General features: G+C 42.4%; 1 protein-coding gene across 10 annotated transcripts in view; it reads right to left on the bottom strand.

Annotated features, from left to right (window-relative positions):
- Positions 1–21,165, bottom strand: part of LOC138755773 (receptor-type tyrosine-protein phosphatase mu-like) — a 1,095,616-nt gene that overhangs the window by 296,184 nt on the left and 778,267 nt on the right. For 7 of the 10 annotated variants that reach the window (XM_069922352.1, XM_069922354.1, XM_069922355.1 and 4 more), the window contains exons 13-15: positions 10,740–10,776; positions 7,528–7,602; positions 1,278–1,413 (exon numbers count right to left, since the gene is read on the bottom strand). In XM_069922352.1, coding sequence (XP_069778453.1) covers positions 1,278–1,413; positions 7,528–7,602; positions 10,740–10,776 — 248 coding nt within the window. The remainder of the gene's footprint in view (positions 1–1,277; positions 1,414–7,527; positions 7,603–10,739; positions 10,777–21,165) is intronic. The other 3 variants (XM_069922359.1, XM_069922360.1, XM_069922361.1) reach the window with 1 other exon arrangement.

Here is a 21,165-nt window from a genome sequence, read left to right as displayed (position 1 = left end):
ATCCAGGTCCTAATTTAGGCATTAGCCAGTGCTTCGTATAAATTGAAAACAATGAGAAGGTGGGAAAGCTCAACGGGTCATGGAGAGAAATGGTCAATCAACATTTCAGATCTTGACCTTTATCGATAAAGGGACACTGACCATTGATCTCCTAGGAAGCTCCCTTGCCTATTGAGTCCCTGCAGCTTCTCACTCACCCCTTTTACACAGCGATCCCACTTAATTGGCATGTGAACAACCCATGTTTGAAGCCAGGTCGGGTCATTCACACTGAACCAAGAAAAGCCGGTTCAGTGTGACCTTTTCCATGGGAACCCGGCATTCCGGTGCAAAAGGAGGCGGGACCTGCAGCATTACAGCAATGTCAGTGTCCCAGGAAGGTGGGTAAGCCTTTTACACAGGTCAAGATCGAAACACATCAGCTCTGATACTACGTACTTCGCCGAGCAATTACTGAGATGAAAATGACCCCCTCCCCCCACCCCCACCCATCCCATGTTTGTTGCATTCACACAGGTAAGTGGAGTGGTTAAAAAGCAGTTAAATCCCATAAGAGGGCCAACTGTTTGTTCTAGAGTCCAGTTTCTGCTCTTCTTGTTGTGGCGATATGTAATTACATCACTAGGTCACCAGGGGTCATCCCCGTGACCTTGTCTATAAAGTAGTCCAGAGCTACAGTCCAGCCTTCCAAATTTGTCTTGCAGAGAGACAAGACTTCTTAGTGTACATATTAGTTTATTAAAGCTGTCTTATACTCGCACTGCGGTTATTGTCAGTATACTTGTCTGTTTTATTTGAGCACGGGATCAATATTGTGAATCAGCATGGCTTGGGGCTGTTTTGTGGTAGTGACTGCAACGGTTGGCAGTTACAGATTGCACTTTGGGGGCATTCAAAATTATGCTGTTTTTGCAGTGATTGAAACCATGTAGTTTGTAATCCACAAACAATTTATATGTAACATGTGCATGTACATATATCAACAAATGCACACTTGAAGAAGTCGTTATTTCTTATTGCATGCAGTTCCACTATTTTTAACAACATTTGGGCGATATCATCTTTGATTGTTTTTTTTTGCTGTGAAATACCAACCGATTTGCCCTTGGAGATGTACATATTTATTTCCCATCATTAATATTGGTGATTACTAATCACTTAACTTACTCCCAATGTAGAAGGGGGCTTCTAGGGACGTACTTCAGTGTCAGAACAGCACAAATGAACTCATCTTGTTATGGTTGCATTGTTCCCTCTCTCTCTTTTGCCTCACCTACCTCTTTTTCATGGTCAACACAATGCCGAGAAAAATGATGACAAACAGAAGAATTCCAGCAATAACCCCGGCGATCTTCACCGTGTGGTCTGATTGTTTCTCCGGCTCGTCTGCACTCGGTTTGCGAGTCACACTTCCTGAAAGGCAGTGAATTCACACAGGAGGAGGATTAAAGAAACAAGGTGCCCACATTTATCTCCACTTTCACCTGTAAAATTGAAGTCTCGATACATTTCAGGATAAATATATTCTGGCCTTGAAATTTCCTTGACCACATTAATAGAGTCACATGATTAAAAAAAAACCATGTGGCACTTTGGCAGCCACGCTAAGTCATACATTTCAAATTTTCGCATGTGTGTCGAAATCAATGTTTGTGCATTGACCTTTAAAAACATAAACAGAATTGCTGGATTTCAAACAAAAAAACATATTTTCGTTAATAGATCTTTCTCTGAGTTGAATTCCATTGGGAAATATGGTGCCGTGAGAAAGCATATTTAGTCTGGCCATTTCAATGTTTTTTTTCCCTCATAACACTGCTATCAACCTGCAAACAGCAGTTAACCTTCAACAGTTCCACATTGATTGCCATTTCTATACCTGAATATACTTGAATGAGGAAAGAAAAAAATCTATCAACTGTTGATTGGCTGGGACTTAACCCTCAAATATAGTCTATTAAAAAGGAGCCATTTTTTTTCCACGCTATTCTACTGGTTAAAAGAGGGAGATAAGCTTATTTGGCATGCATTCCATCTCTATTGTTTCCTTTTGACAACATATTCCTTTCCACCTTTTAGAAACCCAAATTGTTGCTGCGTAATTTTTTTTGCAAACAGCTGCATTCAAGCTATTTATTCATAACCCAGGCAACCGCCGAATGATTTGAGTCATGGCAGAAACATTTAAAATCTGCCAGAACGAGATAACTAGCATGGAGCAGCTTGGCGCAGGGAGCTTTCTTTATCATCTATTACTTGTACAGTTTACTGTAGAGTGTGAAGGAATGCCAAAATAACATCCGCTGAAATGCCCTTTCTCTCCTCAAAATGACAGGAGGAAAGTGAGGGGTGGGAGGGGGGGGGTGCGTGGGCAACACACAGAATTTTTTCCCCAAGTACTGAATTTCATGTGCTCCTTCTCCATCCCCACCTACTTCTTTTCTGCATTGGTCTCCAATCCTGGTACAATAAGGCAAAAATGGCACTACCACCCCAACCTTCGCACACATCCCTTTTCAACTCAATTCATTGTGCGTCTGCTAGTATTTAACCAGATGTTTCGCATTTGTTCCATAATCATGCTTTTTCCCCACATTGCACTATGAATTCAGGCATCGGGCATTTGACCAGTGTTATAGTACAGATTCTATCACCAATGTGATGGTCGTGTAGGAGGGGTGTGATTGGCTGAGAGCGTAGCCCCACCTACTGGTAGGTCTTAAAGGATTTCTCCTAGCCAGACCAGGTCATTCTGGACTGGTCGACCTACTTGTGATATGCTCCACTCTTTTAGTTAATAAAATAATTGACTTGGATCAACAAGTCTTTGGTTCTTTCGACACGCTCTACAACCAGTTCCTTTTTATTGATTATTATGAAATCTATTACCAACCCACTTTTAAACAACTCACTTTGTGGAAAAATTATTTTACCAATTACCTGAAGATTTGATTTTCCCTTTTTGCTCAATAAATTAAAATACTGCAAGATTAAAGTTATTTAAATTTAAATTAATTACATTTTTACATTTAGACATATAGCATGGTAACAGGCCATTTCGGCCCACGAGTCTGTGCCGCCCAGTTTACACCCAATTAACCCACATCCCTGGTATATTTTTGAAGGGTGGGAGGAAACTGGAGCCCTCGGGGAAAACCCACGCAGACATGGGGAGAACGTACAAACCCCTTACAGAGAGCGTGGGATTCGCTGGCCCTGTAACAGCTTTGCACTAACCTCTACACCACCTCAGTTTTAGATAGATTATTACCATTATTATTTTATCATTTATTTTGCTACATCGTTTGATTCTGATCATTATTTCCCATTGCTGCATTATATCCTATCCCTCAGTAAACTTCAATCAAACTCTACAAACATTTTACCTTCATATGTAGGATTTTATCAAAACGAGATCATTTAAATGGGAACCGATTCTGAGCACAAAGGGAATAATGAAGGGCATTGAGACCCAAGAATGAAACCATCCTCAAATGGAGAGGCCCAGTTATAGAGGGAGAAACGATTGTAAATTTCCGTTAATTAGAGATAGAAAGAAGCAAAGTTACAGTGGATCTGTTATAAAAACATAATGCTGGAGAAATTGAGCAAGTCAAACTGAGTTCTTTATCCAACAAAGATAGATACATAACCAATGTTTCGGGCTTAAGCCCTTCATCAATACATCAGCCTTTCATAGTGAAAAAGAGATGGTCAAATTCAGGGAATTGGACACTATTGAAAAGATGGGCATGTGAGGGATTGGACCTGGAGGAAGTAAGATGATATTAGTTTGGTGTGGCAGGAGTATCTTTGTTAGGAGGTAGAACCAGCCAGTGCAGGGATGGGAAATAATGTTGGAGATCGTGGGAGGAGAGGATCAGAAGTGATGATACGTAGTCAGTGGCTTGATGTTCTTTTGTGGGGTTCTGTTAAGAAGCAAGTAAGAGGAGGTGTCTGAGAGCTGTCATCTGGTATCAGTCAGTGTGCCAGGTCACAACTGCACCACTCTTGTCTGTGGGTTTGATAGTGAAGTTGGGATAAGTTCAGGGAATTGGAAGTTATTGAAGAGATTGAGTGCTGTGAGGTATCCTGGATGTAGGTATGGAGGGACTGAATGCGGGTGGGCGGGATGAAAATGGAGTCAAGGTAAGATGACACTAGATTAGTGGGATAGGAGCATGCAGAAACAATGGATTTCCCTGGATAAAATTTAAATTAAATCAAATTTAGACATACAGCACAGTTACAGGCCATTTTGACCCATGAGACCGTGCCGCCCAATTAACCTACACCCCTAGTACATTTCAAACAGTGGGAGGAAACCGGAGCCCCAATGGAAGAACCACACCGACACGGGGAGAATGTAAAAACTCCTCAAAGACACCGCAGGATTCAAACCCATTCTCTGGTGCTGTAGAGGCGTTGAGGCTCATACTTCTGGCTCATACCTTGATGAAGGGCTCAAGCCCGAAACGTGGTTATGTATCTTTATCTTAGCTGTATAAAGTGCACCATGTGACCTGCTGAGTTTCTCCAGCATTGTGTTTTTACTTCAATCATGGTGCTTGCAAACTTTCATGTTTTACTCTTACAATGGATCTGAACAGGACCTGACCAATGTGGCTATTCAAGTACGTAGGAAGTTAAATCCCCCACTGTCTGTGAATGTGAAGCCATGGCAAAAATAGTAGATCTCTTGAAAGAAATTGTTTCTTGAAGAGCCATGTGTGACAACTTAAAAATCTCAAATCAATGGATGAATTTTGTTTCCTCCACGTGGAAGAGCTGACAGACTGGCAAACTCGAACCATGCCAATTGAAGTAATTATATTTTGCTTATTGCTTCAAGTCAACAAGAAATTGGCTCAAAAGTGAAAGAATCTCTCTTTCCCTGTTAATTTTCTTAAACAATATATTGAGAATAAGCTACTTTGAGTGTCAATCTATTCTGATATTGTAGGGACAGTAAAGAAATATTGCCAGTCGTTTGTTTGAGTAAACTGTCATAGAACATTCTTAAACTCTGCACAATATGTAGGCTCTTAATATTTTTACATTACTATGCAGCAATCATAGCTTGGATAACCATGGTTGAAATGACAAATTTATCTCAACAAATAGAAGCAAAAAGAGAAGCAATAAATCTTAGATGACATGAGAGAGCATTAAAATTCATTTGATTTGTGTTGCAGAAGGTATGAAAGTCTGTTTCAGTTTACATCAGGTTCCCGTGAGATAGATAAACCTGACCCTCTAAAACTGTGCCTACAGAGGAACACAATATTAAAATATAAAGTAGCTCTGGCTTCACCCAGCTCTTCAAGGCAGATATTGAGAAATTAACCATTGACAAAAATGCTGCTCAGATGAGTTCATGTTCAGATGAAATACCACTTCTATCAAACACAGATAAAATAGTGATGTCTTTCAAGAAACTGAAGGTCCCCACACCAATTGTTACATATACAGTAATTTGGCAAAGGAGAAGCATTAAAAGTTCTTAAATACAATTTTATTTTACATATTCTACACATCATTTATAATTTGTTTTATATAGACCTGATTTACTTGTAGGTTCTGGTGTTACTAAAGTAACTTCTTGCCCATTTTGGTTTTTGTAAACTCTGAACCACATAGGTTCACCCAGAATATTTTATAAGCCCATTAGTGCTTCAGACTTTGCCACCAACCATGGTCGAACTGGCACTTGGCTACCTTCTAATCATTCCCAGTTCTCTGAGTGCTCATTCATTGTAAGATTTGAACAGAAAGTTTCCACCTTAATCTAGGCACAAATGACTTGGAAAGAGGAGAAAACCATGCTTGCTAATCAAAAGTAATTTTTTGTTTATACTTTTTATTATTACATCACCACTTTTGGGTGAACGATCAACAGATTAAGGGCTTGCAGGACAGTCCATTCCAGGGAGACAATTACCAGAGCAGATTGTTCATGTGAAATTTGGCAAGAAATGTAAATATATAAAGGTGTTAAAATACCAATCCCATGATACTCTCCAGTATACCCCAGTTAAACTCTTAACAAAAATAAAACTTCCCATCTTCCACAGCCACAGGATATACGCAGCCCAATTAAGTCATTCTGAAGCATGGTTGCTGCCATGTAGGTAATACAACAGCCAAATCTTGGCATAGCAAGATCCCGCAAACTCCGATGTAACAATCAGTTTAAAATGATTGTGATTGAGAGTTAAATATTGGCAAGGCTATCTGGGATAGCTCCCTTGCACTTCATGGCAATGCAGTGGGATATTTTCCTTCCACGAGAGAGGGCAGACAAAGTCCTCATTCAACTGCTCATCTGGAAGACAGGCCTCCAAAGACAATACCTGACTGGACATGTGGTCAAACCTTTGGAATGTGACTTGAACCCACCATCTTCTGAATTAGAGACAATTTGCTACCATTGAGCTACAGCTGACATTTGCTTGGGTTTAAGATCGAGAATAATGCACGTGAGAAAAATTCAGTAGCAGGTGCAATACAGATTTTTGACCAAAAAAGTTTTGACCACTTCCAAAATTAAATTGCACTTACAATTTCTAAACTCCATTTTAAGTTGGCCAAAAAAATCTACTTGATAAAATTATAGATGCCAGATTGGGCTTCTTAGAAGAATAAAATAAAAGTATATGGTATCATCTAAGTGCTTACCACTGTTCATTGGGTTGCACGTGAAACCCTTATCCCGAATAGTGAGGCCATTTAGAGCAAAGGGTCTGTGGTATGTCCACATTTGAAGGGTCTACTCTGTGAAGGTCTCAAAATGGAAAATAGTTGCTCACTGAGGAATCTGAAGAGTCTGTTTCATCGAAGACCCACCCCTCAACTCTGGTTAATTCAATCAGCATAAAACCAGACTCATGGGGACATGTACACAGTGTGATTTCCAAAATTATTGACCTATTTGCACCCAAAGTATTCAAATTGTCCTGCGATTGACTGTCCAGTAGGCCAACTTAATCATCTTTTCAAGGAAATATGTACAAGCAAAGATAACATTAGCGGAGAAATACATCTCCAATCACCTGTGTTAAGCATGCAACCAAGTAATGGGCAAAAGTTCACTCACATTTGCACGTTCATTACCTTCAACGGAACTGGATGTGCAAAGCAGTGCAACTGGGGTCATTTCACGCACATGCATTTGGGTTGACAACTAAAGAATGATTTCTCTCCAACTGTAGTATTTCTCCGTCCAGTCGCGATTTAGTATAAGGCCAGGGTAGTCATACATCTATGCACATTAGGCCTAATAGGTCATTCACAGACAAAATGCAGAATGAGAGCATGCAGTGGAGAGATACCCTAAGTGTGTGAGTTAGTTCCAAACTCTGAAGGTTGGGGTGAATGTGAGGAGTGAGAACAGAATGAGCCAGCCGTGTGGAAGGTAACAGAAGAAGAGAAAAAAAAAATTAAACCTCAAAAACTGAAGGGAGAGAGTGGGTGACGAAGAGGCAAAAAGGAAAGGTGCTATGACTGGTGTGTAGTTGAACCTCTGACCTGTTAGTTGGTTGTCGCCTGCAGCAGGGGCGATGCGAATGTATGGTGTGGTAAGCTGAGTCACAATTATCGCAGCTAAAGGCAAAGGAAGATTTCCAGGTCAGCATGCATGAGAAAAAAAGCCAGACTGAAGCTAGACTCGTAACAAGAATCACTCAGCAACCATACTCCTACATACATGTTACCGCACTTTGGTCTCAAAGAAAGCAAGGATTGCTGACAATGCAATGCAACTTATTTTGTTGATAACCCTTTTTTATATACATTTAAACTCGTTTAAATTTATCAACCCAGAAGGAATTGCATCACATTCAAGGCAAAAGGAATAATTCCTCAATTTACATCACCTTTACGTAATTACAAGACAAAACAATGTGATTGGACATTGAAGATTTTGCTTCTTAAACACTTTTGGCTGAATTTTATAGATTTTGGCTGCCAATCGCGGAAATCACCTTAAAATGTTCCAACTTCATACCATTTTTGTGATTTCCTGTCATATTTTATGTCTACTTCAAGCATACTTTGTAGTATGAAGCGCAACATGTCATTGAAAATTCATTTCCTGCATTCGCACTTGGACTTCGTCCCAGCTGACCTTGGCGCCATCAGTGACGAACAGGGTGAAAAGTTTCACCAGGACATTGGCATCATGGAAAAGTGGTATCAGAGCAACTGGAATCCATCAATGCTGGCCAACTATTGTTGGACACTAACATGAGAGGCATCAGATGCTGAGTACAGATGAACATCAGTGGCAATTTTTTTTAGGTCAGTTGAATTAGCACAATGTGTTAGCATTATTATGCAATTAAACATGCTAAATTTAATAAAAGTTGATTTAATATTTCTCCAGCTTCCTATGTGGTACAGCAAATCTGAAATTAACTTTTGTTTACGGCTTGAAGTTGTCTATCATAAGCCCCGATTATTTTTTCAGGAAACAAACCTTTTGAAAAATGTTGTTGTCCCGTGTTATTGGTTATTTTCATTTAAATACAGTTCTTCTCTGAATTCTCCTTTCTTGTGATGCCTCACTGGAAAATTATCCTTTCATCTGTTCTTCAATTAAAAACCAAACAAGAGTGGTTCAAATCTCAAATTTCTCTCTTCCTTCACAAAGTGATTTGTTTCCTTGTGCTGTTCAGCACTGACCCTTCTCAGCACATTAAGACTGGAAGGATGTTTCCCTCCATTAGTTTGAGCATTTGTCATTTAACAGGCCAATGCATTCTTGAGTTACAGGCTACATGATGTAGTCTAACCTTGCGAAGTGCAAGGCATCCTGCCCAGTAAAGTCTGGCCCTAACACAGGTGAATGTGGGCATTACACCTCTTCAATCAATAAAGTACCTTATTTTATAGTCTGGTGAAAAATAATTGGTCTATTTTTCCCAATTTCCCCTCCTACAAGAGGTCCCAGTCCACAGCCAGATGGATGCCTTAACTCATTTGCCTTTAGTTTTCCTCTATGAATGGCAGTTCAAGAGGTAAGTTTTAGTGAACAGCAGCTGAGTGGCCAAGTGTAGTGAACAGATTCCTCTTAATTATGTCCTGAAGGATTGATTTCCTGGCCTGAGACACACAGACATTTCACACCATCGAGCTGCTCTCTCAGTACCTTGAGATTTAAAACATACCACTGTGTGAATTTGAACAAGGCTGAACAAGAAATCAAATTTCTTTTTCCATCTGAGTTCATTCAACTTTGAGAAAAAAGATGTTTTCCAATGTGAAATCGTGTCCTGCATTTCATGGACCACACCAGAGCTCGACAGATTTGCTAATTGATCTATCAGGATTGATTGCATTGTGCAAAGAGCTGGGAGCTTTGAAATGACACCATGCAAACTCACTGACATATCAAGGATACAGCAGTCAATCCAGATTTAAGGTACCACATCAAGCCACCTACTTTTAACATAAATTCACACCAAATTTTTAAATGACTACTTTCATTTTGTCTTATGTAATTCAAGCAGTCCTTTAGATCTCTAGCCCTATTTAGAAATTAATATAAAAGTGTATGCATTTCAACCCTTCCCTCCCTAGAATATTTGCAAGGGTGTACTTGCATGAGGGCACCATTTTCTCTGTGGTTCCCCCAAATTACTGTTGAGTGATGGAGCACCTTGGATGTGAAGGGCCTCAATACCTGCCTGGGATTCTCCCAGTCATCAGATAAAACAGGATCTAATAGTACAAAGTGCTTTTCAGTCTGTGGATCTTCAAATAAAACTGAAGCCTGAAAATAATCCCCATCTGTTCATTATGGAAATTCAGTATCAGGTTGCGTGGAAGATGGATTTGAACAGGTTGGGAGGATGGACAAAGAAATGGCTGATAGGGAAGTGCAAGGTCATGCACTTTGGCAGAAGGAATAAATGGGGAAATAATTTGGAAAGCGGAGGTCCAAAGGGACTTGGATTTTCCAGTGCAGGACTCCAAAAAGTTTAACTTGCAGTTTGAGTCAGTAGGAAGGAAGGCAAATAAACAATAACATTCATTTAGAGAATGTTACCACTCTATTGAAGTTCAGCCTTGTCTGGTAATTATGCTGTCTTCCAGTTATACCCACTCAACCTAAAGGCTAACAATGATCATCTGAAAACCCAAGATGGTTAGCAAAACGTTGGAACTAAGAATTAAGTTTCATCAGACAAATTGCAGGATTCAACTAGCAATATATTTCAGGATTATGAAATGCAGATCTTTTAAGTTAAAAGTGGACATTTGAGAGTTAATAAAATCACATAAATTGACAGATAAGAACAATGGAATAGAAGCCAAGAAAAGTATTAAACTTTGTTGGATTACTGATGTCAGAGTGTACATGAAAATTGATTGAAGTGGGGCTATTATACAAAGAGCAACTGCTACTGTATTAATTTTTAGAATCACTTTCAGACATCCAATGGTAATTTAAAATAATTAACAATTTCACATAGAATATTTGCTGAAGCATTAATAGATGCCTTAACAAGTTGAAAAAAAGAGAAAGCTATCAACTTTGATTCACGTTAACAATGCAGTATCAAAACATAATGAAATTTTAAAGAAATAACGCATTCAATTCAAAAGCAAATAATTGCGTCAGAATCCTGGCTGTCTAGAATTTTACATGCTGGCACATACTTTGAACATCTCTTTAGCCTGGAATGAACGGAGTGTCCTCACAGTGAAGTGAAAAAAAGGGTACAGCCAAAACATACCTTTTGTAGCCACCCTGACGCAATCAATCTTGGTTTCCTGTGCCAAATAAAGAAAAAGGTGTCATTTCTGTTCTTCAGCAAAAACAATCATAACTTCATCACCAACTTGTATTTAAAATCCATCGATAATTTTGACTTGGAGGTGAAGCAGCATGTTTGGTGTGGTGAAGAAGGCATTTGGAATGTTGGCCTTCATAAATCGGAGTATTGACTTCAAGAGTAAGGAGGTTATGATGAAATTCTACAAGGCATTGGTGAGGCCAAATTTGGAGAACTGTGTGCAGTTTTGGTCACCGAATTATAGGAAGGATATAAACAAAATAGAGAGAGTGCAGAGAAGGTTCACGAGAATGTTGACAGGATTTCAGGGTCTGAGTTACAGGGAAAGGTTGTGCAGACTGGGGCTTTTTTCTCTGGAGCGTAGAAGATTGAGAGGAGACTTGATAGAGGTGTTTAAGATTTTAAAAGGGACAGACAGAGTAAATGTGGATAGGTTTTTTCAATTAAGAAAGGGGGAGATTCAAACTAGAGGACATGGTTTAAGACTGAAGGGGGAAAATTATAAGGGTAACATGAGGGGAAATTTCTTTACGCAGAGGGTGGTGGGGATGTGGAATGAGCTTCCGGCAGACGTGGTCGAGGCGGGATCATTGGTTACATTTAAGGAAAGACTGGATCGTTACATGGATAGGAGGGGACTAGAGGGGTATGGACCGGGTGCTGGTCAGTGGGACTAGGAGAGTGGGGATTTGCTACGGCATGGACTAGTAGGGCCGAACTGGCCTGTTCTGTGCTGTAAGTGGTTATATGGTTATTAGCAAAAGCTCTTGGCGAATTCAGTATAGGGTATATCTCACCAACTGACAATTGGGATAAAATGCACCTGGCATTTTAGATAAATTCTTCAGTTAACATTTATCTGCACAGAAGAAGGAATTAATTGGCAAAGGCTGCAAGCAGCCTTCACTTCAACAATTCATTGACCTTGGGTGCTGCAGAGGCAAACTCAATGACATATCTGACGTTTCTTTCAAGAGATCAGTTCTGCCTTGGGATCTGTCGTTGTCACAGTCATATTCACAGGATGCCATAACATGGAAAAACCATCATAAGTGAGCAATGTACTTTAGCCTTTACAGGGAACGGAGACTTAGGTCATTTTCTCTATCATAATCAGGCAAATCAAATCCTGAGGGTTTTTTAGATCTTTTTTTAATTTGGACATATAGCACAGTAGCAGGCCCTTTCAGCACAAGCTCACCCCTGGGATGTTTTGAACAATGGGAGGAAACTAGAGTCCCCGGGGAAAACACACACAGACACGGAAAGAATGTACAAAATCCTTAAAGACAGTGCGGGATTCGAACCACCAAGCGCTGTAACAGGATTGCACTCACCACTACGCCAGCCATTTTCAAACTTTTTCTTTCCTCTCACATTCCACCTTAAGTAATCCTTATGCCATCGGTGCTCTGAGATTTGTAAGGGATTGGGTAAGGTGGTATGTGAATGAAAAGACAAAATTTGAAAACCACTGTTTTAATCATACCTAACTGATTCGCTTTGCGCATGGTTTCATAACTCCAAAGGAAATGACAATTTATCTCAAGCAAAATATTTCTGTAGCAATTGGGTCGAGAGCAGTGATTCTCAATCTTTTTTTCCCACTCACATACAATTTAAATGATCCTTTACTAATCACAGAGCATCGATGGCATTAGGGATTACTTAACATGTGATAGGCTCTATCAATAACTTCAAAGCCATAGAGAGAGGAACGATAGGCTTTATTATACTTTAGATGTAGCTGGCCTGATTCCAAGTGCTCGACTGAGGACAGGGAAGGGGAGGTTGACCTTTATTCCAGAAGGGCAGGAGTTATTAGGGAGTGAGTTACCAGTGGTGGACGGGCTAGCTGTCTGTCACATATTCGTATCACCACATCTTTTAAAACAAAAACCTTGCCGGGTTAAAAGTCCTGGAGGCTCAGCCGGTCGGGTGGTCTCTTTTGCCGCTGTGACTGGCACAATTCCGTCGGTGGTATAAATGTCGGCCCTACTGCTGGTTGTGTGTCCTGAGGCTGGGGAGGGAGGGCTGTCTCCATCAGAAGTGGGGCTTGGTTGTATGTGGGGCCAGTTGTGGTGGTCGGAACAGCTGGAGCAGGGTCCGGGGTTTATGGCTTGGGGGGTGGAGTGGGTTGCTGACATGCACCGAGTCCCTGAAGGGGGTGGTATGGGTGCAGGTAGGACCTGGGTTGAAGGGGGTGGGGAGTGGGCAGGGGTCACTGGCACATGCTAAGTCCCAGATGGGGACCATGTCCTCATGGCCGTCCTGGTACATACATAGGCATACTGAGGGTTGGCGTGCAGGAGTTGCACCTCTTCGACCAATGGGTTGGACTTATGACTCATCACAGGTTTCTATAGCAGAACGGGATGAGAGCCAGGGTGGCAGTGCTGTTCTGGTCGTCGAATTCCCGGGGAAGGAAAATGTGTTCGTGTGGGGTTGCGTTGGTAGTGGTGCGTAGCAGAGATCGGATGGCATGGAGTGTTCCCGGCAGGTCTTCCTGCCAATGGGACACTGCCAGAACCTTGGATTTAAGAGCCAGGAGAACATCTTTCCAAGCTGTGATTTTTTTTTTCTCTCTACCTGGCCATTCTCCCGGGGGTTATAACTGGTCGTCCTACTAGTGGCAATCTCTCTAGACAACAGGTACTGTCGCAGTTTGTCACTCACAAAAGATGACCCCTGATCACTGTGGATGTAATTTGGGCACCTGAAGAGGGTAAATATGCTGCAGAGCACCTTTATGACAGTGGCTGAGGTCATGTAGGGACAGGGGATGGCAAAAGGCAACCTGGAGTACTCGTCAATGACATCCAGGAAGGATATATTCCTGTTGGATGAAGGCAGGTGCTGAGTCATTCAAAGGGGCATATGGCTTTTATGAGGGGCGACTTGTCAGGCTAGAATAACTGTGGTTTGCACTCACACAGACCCGAAAGTTTCTGGTCAAGGACATGAAATCCTCAATAGAGTAGGGAAGGTTCCGGGCTTTCATAAAGTGGAACAATCTTGTGACTCCAGGGTGGCAGAGATCATTGTGGATGGACTGGAAGTGGCTGAGATGTGCACTGGTGCACATCCTCCAGGCAAGGGCATCTGGAGGGGTTGTTGAGCTTGCCCGGCTGGTATAGGATGTCGTAGTTGTAGGTGGAGAGCTTGATTCTCCACCTCAGGATTTTGTCATTTTTGATCTTACCCCGCAATTTGGTGTTGAACATGAACGCAATGGCTTGTTGGTCAGGGTAGATCTCTTCCCGGCCAGGTAATGACGCCAGTGGCGGACCACCTCAATGATGGTCTTCGCTGCCTTCTTGATGGAGGAATGCCGTGTCTCAGGACTGTGAAGGGTGCGGGAGAAAAAGATTACTGGCCTGCCTGTCTGGTTGAGAGTGGCAGCCAGCGCAAAGAGAAACAGAATGGATTTGCCCATGGCATGACAGCTTTGGTAATGTCTCCCTTGATCTGGGTGAAGGTTGCCCGGGCTTCTGCTGATAAGGGGGTGGCTTTATTGGCATAGTTAGGCACCTATTGGGTGTAATAGGAAAAGGACCCCAGGCACCTTTTTAGCGCCTTGAGTTTGTGCGGGATCGGGAGTTCCATAAAGGGTCGGGGGCAAAGACACTATGTGCCACAAGGGGGCCAGGTCAGTTGTGCTAAACACGCACTGGTCCTCGTTGTAAGTCAGATTGAGGGACTTAGCAGTGTGGAGGAATTTGGCAAGGATTGCATCGTGGTCCTGCTGATCGTGGTCGCAGATGGTGACAATATCTAGGTAGGGGGAACGTGTGCTTGTCCACCATCTGATCCATTTCCCTCTGAAATACTGAGACACCATTGGTGAATCCAAAGGGTACTCAGATAAAGTGGTTGAGCCTGCCATCCACTTCAAATGCACTATACTGGCAGTCTCTTGGGCAAAGAGAGAGTTGGTGGTACACTGACTTTATGCCAATGGTGGAGAGCACCCTGTATTGGTTGACCAGATCTGGGGGAGAGGGTATGCGTCCAGCTGCGTGAAGGGCTATAGTCGATCACCATATAGGGTTTACTTCTGCCCCTGACCACCACAACTTGGGCTTTCCGTGCACTGGAGCTGTTCACTATGAATCCCTCTGCCAGGAGTTGCTACAGCTCAGTGCCGTAGCTTCTGCTCTTAGTCACTATGGGCTTACAATCCGGGGTCAGGCCCTCAAACCATGATGGTGGGGTCATGCGGAGGGTGGAGAGACCGCAGGTGGAGGCTGGCTACAGGGTGTCTGTGAGCTGGGGGTTGTACAAAGTAATAGGAACATAGGAATATAGGAAATAGGAACAGGAGTAGGCCAAAAATGGCCCATCGAGCCTGCTCCGCCATTCAATACGATCATGGCTGATCTAATTTATGATGGGTTGTTGGGGTCCACCTGAATGCCGTTGTGACACTTCTGAACTGGCTTTGGAAGTCTAGCCCCAGAAGAATCGGTGTGCAGAGCTGAGGCATTAACAGTAAATGGAAATTGTCATAATATTCACCCTGCACTGTTTAAGATGCAATACAATACCCGAGGATCTCGGCAGATTGGTCTTTTGTGGCCATTGATATCGTGCCGCTCGTTGGTCTGACAGGGAGAGAGTGTTTGTGAGCAGTGTCCGGGTGGATGAAGCTTTCAGTACTTCCACTGTCAAACAGGCAGTTAGTTCGCTTCCCATTTACCTCAATCTCCATCATCAAGTGGGTGATTGGGTGAGGGCTGCCCTGAACCAAGAAAATGGACACCAATACCAGTTCACAATCGCTGTCGGAGGGGGAGCAGGACCGGTAAGATGGCAGCCCCCATGTTGACCACGTGGTCGCACCGGGAGAGGTGGATGAAGAAGACGGAAGTGGCATCATCCACAATGGCAGAAGTGGAGTCGGATAAGATGGCAAACCCCCGGGTCATGCACGCAGCCGAGCCGTTCAAGGTTAGAAGTATTGTTTTCACTGTGGGAGGAAGTGAAGTTGGGGTTTGATGTCCAAACCTCGGGGGTGCCCACAGTACTGCTGGCCGCAGAAGTAGCACTTTGGGTGCTCAGCTGTGGTGGTGGTGGGGACAGGGCCTCCCTGTATGGAGATGGTCTGCCCGAAAGCCCGCATGTGGAGGGCCTGTTGCCGGCAGTGATGGATTCAGCTCTGTGGTGGGCTGAATCTAAAGTCTTAGTAAGCTGGAAGGCTCTCTGCAACGGCTGCCTGTCCTCCTATAGCAGGCTCTGGTGGATGTAATTGGACCTCACCCCAGTCATGCAAGCGTCCAGATCAGCTCTTCCACATACTAGTCCACCGATACTGGGGCAGGGACATTGCCCCTGCATTCTTGCAGGACCCGAAATAAATCATCCAGAGTTGCTGTTTTCTAGAGGCCAGAAGATACCATGAGTAGACTGTTTACCTGCAGTCGGTAGAGGTTGTGGAACTTGGTCATGGCTGCGGAGTAAGTCATTCAGCCCCTGATCGCCAAGAATGCACGGCGGCCAACCCTTGCTCGCAGTAACTTGAGCTTTTTTTTATCAGAGCCCATGTGGTCTTGAGAAGCTTCCATGAAGTCTGTGAAGCACTTGATCCACTGCTTGTTCAGCTCTGGGGCTCTGAGCGCCTGGGGGGGGGGTCGAGGTCTAGTCTGTCAGGTCACAGCAGTTTGTCGATCCCGTGTGGAAAATTTAAAGTATAATAAGTTGATAGGCTTTATCAATGATCCCAAAGCCGTAGAGTGAGGAACAGGGAGGACAGGGAGAGGGAGGTTATTTACTCCAGGGTCAAAAGGGGAGGAATTACCAGGGAGTGAATCACCAGTAGGGGATGGGCCAGCTACCCATAGGCAGTTACATATCTGTATCACCACAACGTTTTTTGTGAGTGGAAAGAAAAAGTTTGAAAACCACGCCACTATGTTAATTATGCTGCCAACTAATGAGGTTAATTAGGTAACCTTCGCTGCACCATTTTCAACTTGCATCTTTGCAGGTTAAGGTGGGAAAGAGAAAATTGGCAGATGCTGGGGTCACAAGCACGCTAGAGGGACTCAGCAGGTTTATGTAACATCCAGGGCCTGAGTCCTGTGGACCAATACTTTTGAATATTGCACTAGACCCCGGCATCTGGTAATTTTCTTGGCTGCCTCTATTCAAAGGGCTCAGGCTCAGCCTCGAAACACTGACTGTGAAGTTGATGTTTGGGGCCTGAGCCCTTCGAATGGAGGTAAACAAGAAAATCAGCAGATGCCGGGGCCTAGTGCAGCATACAAAGGTGTTAGGGTTCAGGCCCGAAATGGTGAATGCCTTTTACTTCCTATGGAGGCGGCATGACTTTTATATGCCTTCAAGGTTAAGGCTCCTCAGCTGCTCATGTGGTGAAGGCTTTGCTCCACCATCCTTTCAGGCTGCCCATGGCTAGAAAAAAAAAATAGCCTGAACGCTCCCCAAATTAACTTTAATCAATCTCAGTCTTTCTGCAAAATGGAAAAGATCCCATCTTGTTCACTTGAAAAGAATAATGACAAGCATCAGCCATTATGAAAAGTAAAAAAAATACATAATTTTTGTTCTTCATCAAAAATATGCATAACCATGAAGAATTCTATTTATAAAACTGCTTGACTGTATTTCATAATGCCTCCTTGATCAAGGGGGGGGGATTTACGATGCAGTGGGCTGCTGTTTTGGGGTATTTTTGAGCACATGCACATTGCAGTGTTGGATAGAAGGAAAATAAGTGCTCAGAATTGAATAACCCACCCTGCCCCCGCCACCCCGGTAGAATTCAAGGAGTAATGAAGGCCATTTAACCCACCCCATTCGCTCCCTCCAAATCTTTATCCAGTAAAAATGTCGCAAAACCTTCCTCCTGATTTTACCCCAGCTAGCATATGAAAATGGACTCCAATGTTCCAATTTACTAAATACCGACACTGCTGAGAAACATATTGCCATAGGAACAGATAATGTAAAGAAGGAGTGCCAGAATCAGAATCAGGCTCATTGTTATGAGCATCTGTCACAAATGTTGCTGTTTTGAGGCAGCGGTATTGAGCAGAACAAGGTACAAAATAACTATACAGTTCCGCAAATGCAAGATTTAAAAAAAATCAGCCACAAAAAAAAAGAACAAAAATGATGTCGTGTCCACAGGTTCATCGCCCATTCAGAAATCTGATGGCGGAGGGGAAGAAGCTGCTTTTTGTAGCATTGAGCGCATGTAAGATCCCAGTAAGAAAAGGGTATGGCCTGGGTGGTGACAGTCTTGGATGATCGCAGATGCTTTCTTGAAGCACTGCCTCTTCAAAATGTCCTTAATGGAGTAAAGATTAATAATCTTCATGGTGCTGGCCTGTTCCTGTCCTGGGCATTGGCACCTCAATATCAGACAGTGATGCAACCAGTGAGAATGCTTTCCTGTAGAATTCTGCAAGTATGATGGCATATCAAATCTCCTCAAACTCCTGATGAAATATAGTAACTTCTTCACTATTGCACAATGACCCCACGATAGATAGAATAAGTGTTGGGTGAAATGAAAGATGATCATTTATAGATGGTTTGGGGAACAAGAGGTCTGGCCAGGGAAAAAAGGAAAATCAGAAAATAGGCAGACATGACCTGGAGGATGGAAATAAAACAAAATCAGAAAGCACAGCAAGCTTGTCAGTTCCTAAATGGGTAGCACGAACTAATGACGCTTCAGCAACCAAAGATGGCATCATATCCCTCTTCAAATTGCTTAACATTGCCCTCTAATAATCGCTGGTGTGTATGAATAATAGCTGAGCCTTAGGTCTGAAATTAGTGATTGAGGCTTGGATCCAGGTCTACAGAAGGCCCAATGGATAGATACATGATCCTACTTTCTTTGTTGAGCTTCAATGAAATAGTTTGAGGTCAGAGGCAAAGTTGGAGGTTCAGAACACACAGAATAAACCTGTCAGTAGAATAAGTATTTGTAAAAGTGACCACTTAATTTAAATTAGAACACTACAGCACAGTACAGGCCCTTCAGCCCATGATGTTGCGCTGCCTATATAAACCTACTCAACAACCTAAACCACCTGAGGGGCATGGCCATGCAAAGTACTTAGTCAGGCGTGTTTTGATCGAGCTCTCCATGAAGCGTATCAAAAAGACCGTTAAAATCTTAAAATTTAAAAAAAATTCATTAAAAAATGGACAAAATAAGAACTACGTCACAAGGCAGCAGAGAGCAAAAATAGAGAATGTTTCTACTCAGCCAGGAACACCAAGGGAAAACCTGAAAGGGAGTGGTGTAAGAGTGGCCTCGGGACCAGCAGACCCCGGCAGGGTTGGGGAGTCGGGACAAGAACTAAATATTATCCTGGAAAAAATGGAAAACTTGACCCATTGATTTGCAGGCGTCGAAAATGTAAAGAGAGACATGACTGAAATTAAACAAATCGTTGAAGACTTAATGGTAAGAATGAACCAAGCAGAAGTAGACAGTGAAAACACAAGATAAGCTAAAAGATTTGGAAAAAGATGCAAAGAAATGGGAGTCAGACAGACAAGGTCTGCTGGACAGGATTGACCACATGGAAAATTTTAGCAGACAAAATAATGTTCGAATTATCGGACTGAAAGGGAAGAGAAACATGGCTCCCATGAGTGCAGGGTGAAGACAAATTCAGAGAAAAATTATATATTGAAAGGGATCCTCTGACATAGGAGATCCAGCGATCAATGACCATGACCGGTCCTGGTAAGACTTTTGAGTTACCGGGAATGGGAGACAATTCTGGGAGCAGGCATGTGAATACTCTAAGCAAAATAATGGCTATCCTGAGATTGACCATGAAAAAGTGCTATTTTTTTCAAGGAGTGAGGGGTGGAGGAGGAATGAGAAGGGGACATTTCCAGGTAGCAGGAGGGAGCCCTAGCCCCAGCACCAATCACTGTGGGAGCCCTGGTGGTGGCTCCTGGGTTGCGTGATCAGCCTGTCCCTAGCCAGTCATTTGGAGTGGCAGTACATTTATGATGCATGGTGGAGCGCTCCGCTGACACTAGGTTGAAGAGGGCTTGAAATTGGCGCCTTGGAGAATCTCCACCTTCACGGTCGCATTCTTTCACTCTATAAATGGGCCTTTAAATGAAGATTGGAGTAAATGTTCCTATTGTACCAGAATCCATCACCACCCTTGGCAAAGCATTTCAGACATTCTAAGTAAAACACCTACCCCAATGCCTCCCTTAAACCTTCTCCATATATGGCATGGATACAACCAGCACGAGTTGCTATAAATCATGTGGACTACCCTACGAGCACAGAGTCCAGTATAATAAAACTGAAGCTAAGTATAAACTGAAAGACTTGCATTTATATATCTCTCACCAAAATCTCGCAAAGCACTTGACAACCAATAGAAAAGCTCTACCATAATCTTAGTATTTAGTGTTGATCTGGGATCGTGTTGACCCTCTCTAAGACTGTGCCACCCGGATTTATGAATGCCAATCTTCAACCTTGCTCAGGGGAAAGGGGTTTTCAATTTAAAAAAAAATTTTCTTTGTTTCTCTTTTGTTATGTACTATTTCCTTAATTTGAGTGTGCTTTGGAAATTGTACTTAGGATCATTATTGCAACATTTTCTCTGATCTTGTAGTACACATTACTGTGTACTACAAGATCAACTTTTTATCGTAAAATATTAATACAGATATTTTTAAAGCACTTGACAACCAATGAGGATTATCGCTGTTAGATCTCTGTAATAAAACATATCAGAGAAAATCCACTGTAAAAGTGAATTAACGTCATCCAAACATAACATTTCAATGTGATTTATATGGAAGTGCATCAAAAGGAATAGTATTTTGTTCAGTGTCTGAAGATCTGGGGAATGCTGATGGGCAGTGGTCTTTTCTTAGTTTAAGCAACTGTTCTAGAAATATTTACCCTTTTTATTTGGAGAAGAAAAGGGAGATGAAAATAAATATATGTTAAATTTGTGACAAACAGATACGCTTCACAGATTTTTAATTACTCTGCCTTTGAGGATTGTTTCTTCTCTGTTTTAGAAGGTGCGTAACCTCTCTTCATGGCTCACACATAATCCCTCTACATCTCTAGAAATTAAGGAAGAATGAACTACATGGAAATGAGAAGAAACTCACTGTGACAATGACAGATGAATTTCTACCCAACGAGTCAAGCCCTTTTGTTCATTGTTATTCAACCATGTTCTTTGTTATGTGTTCTGCGGTCCCTGCCCATCGATAAAGGCACTAAGGAGGTTGAAGAATGCCCAAGTCTAGTGACTAGTGCTGCACCCTCCATATTTCTTGGAGTTATCACAAGATGAAGAGCAAGGAAGAAAATCACAAAGTTCTGTAAGCACCA

The sequence above is a fragment of the Narcine bancroftii genome, chromosome 2, assembly GCF_036971445.1.
Source record: "Narcine bancroftii isolate sNarBan1 chromosome 2, sNarBan1.hap1, whole genome shotgun sequence".
NCBI lineage: Eukaryota > Metazoa > Chordata > Chondrichthyes > Torpediniformes > Narcinidae > Narcine > Narcine bancroftii.
This window is presented reverse-complemented; position numbering and strand designations above follow the sequence as displayed.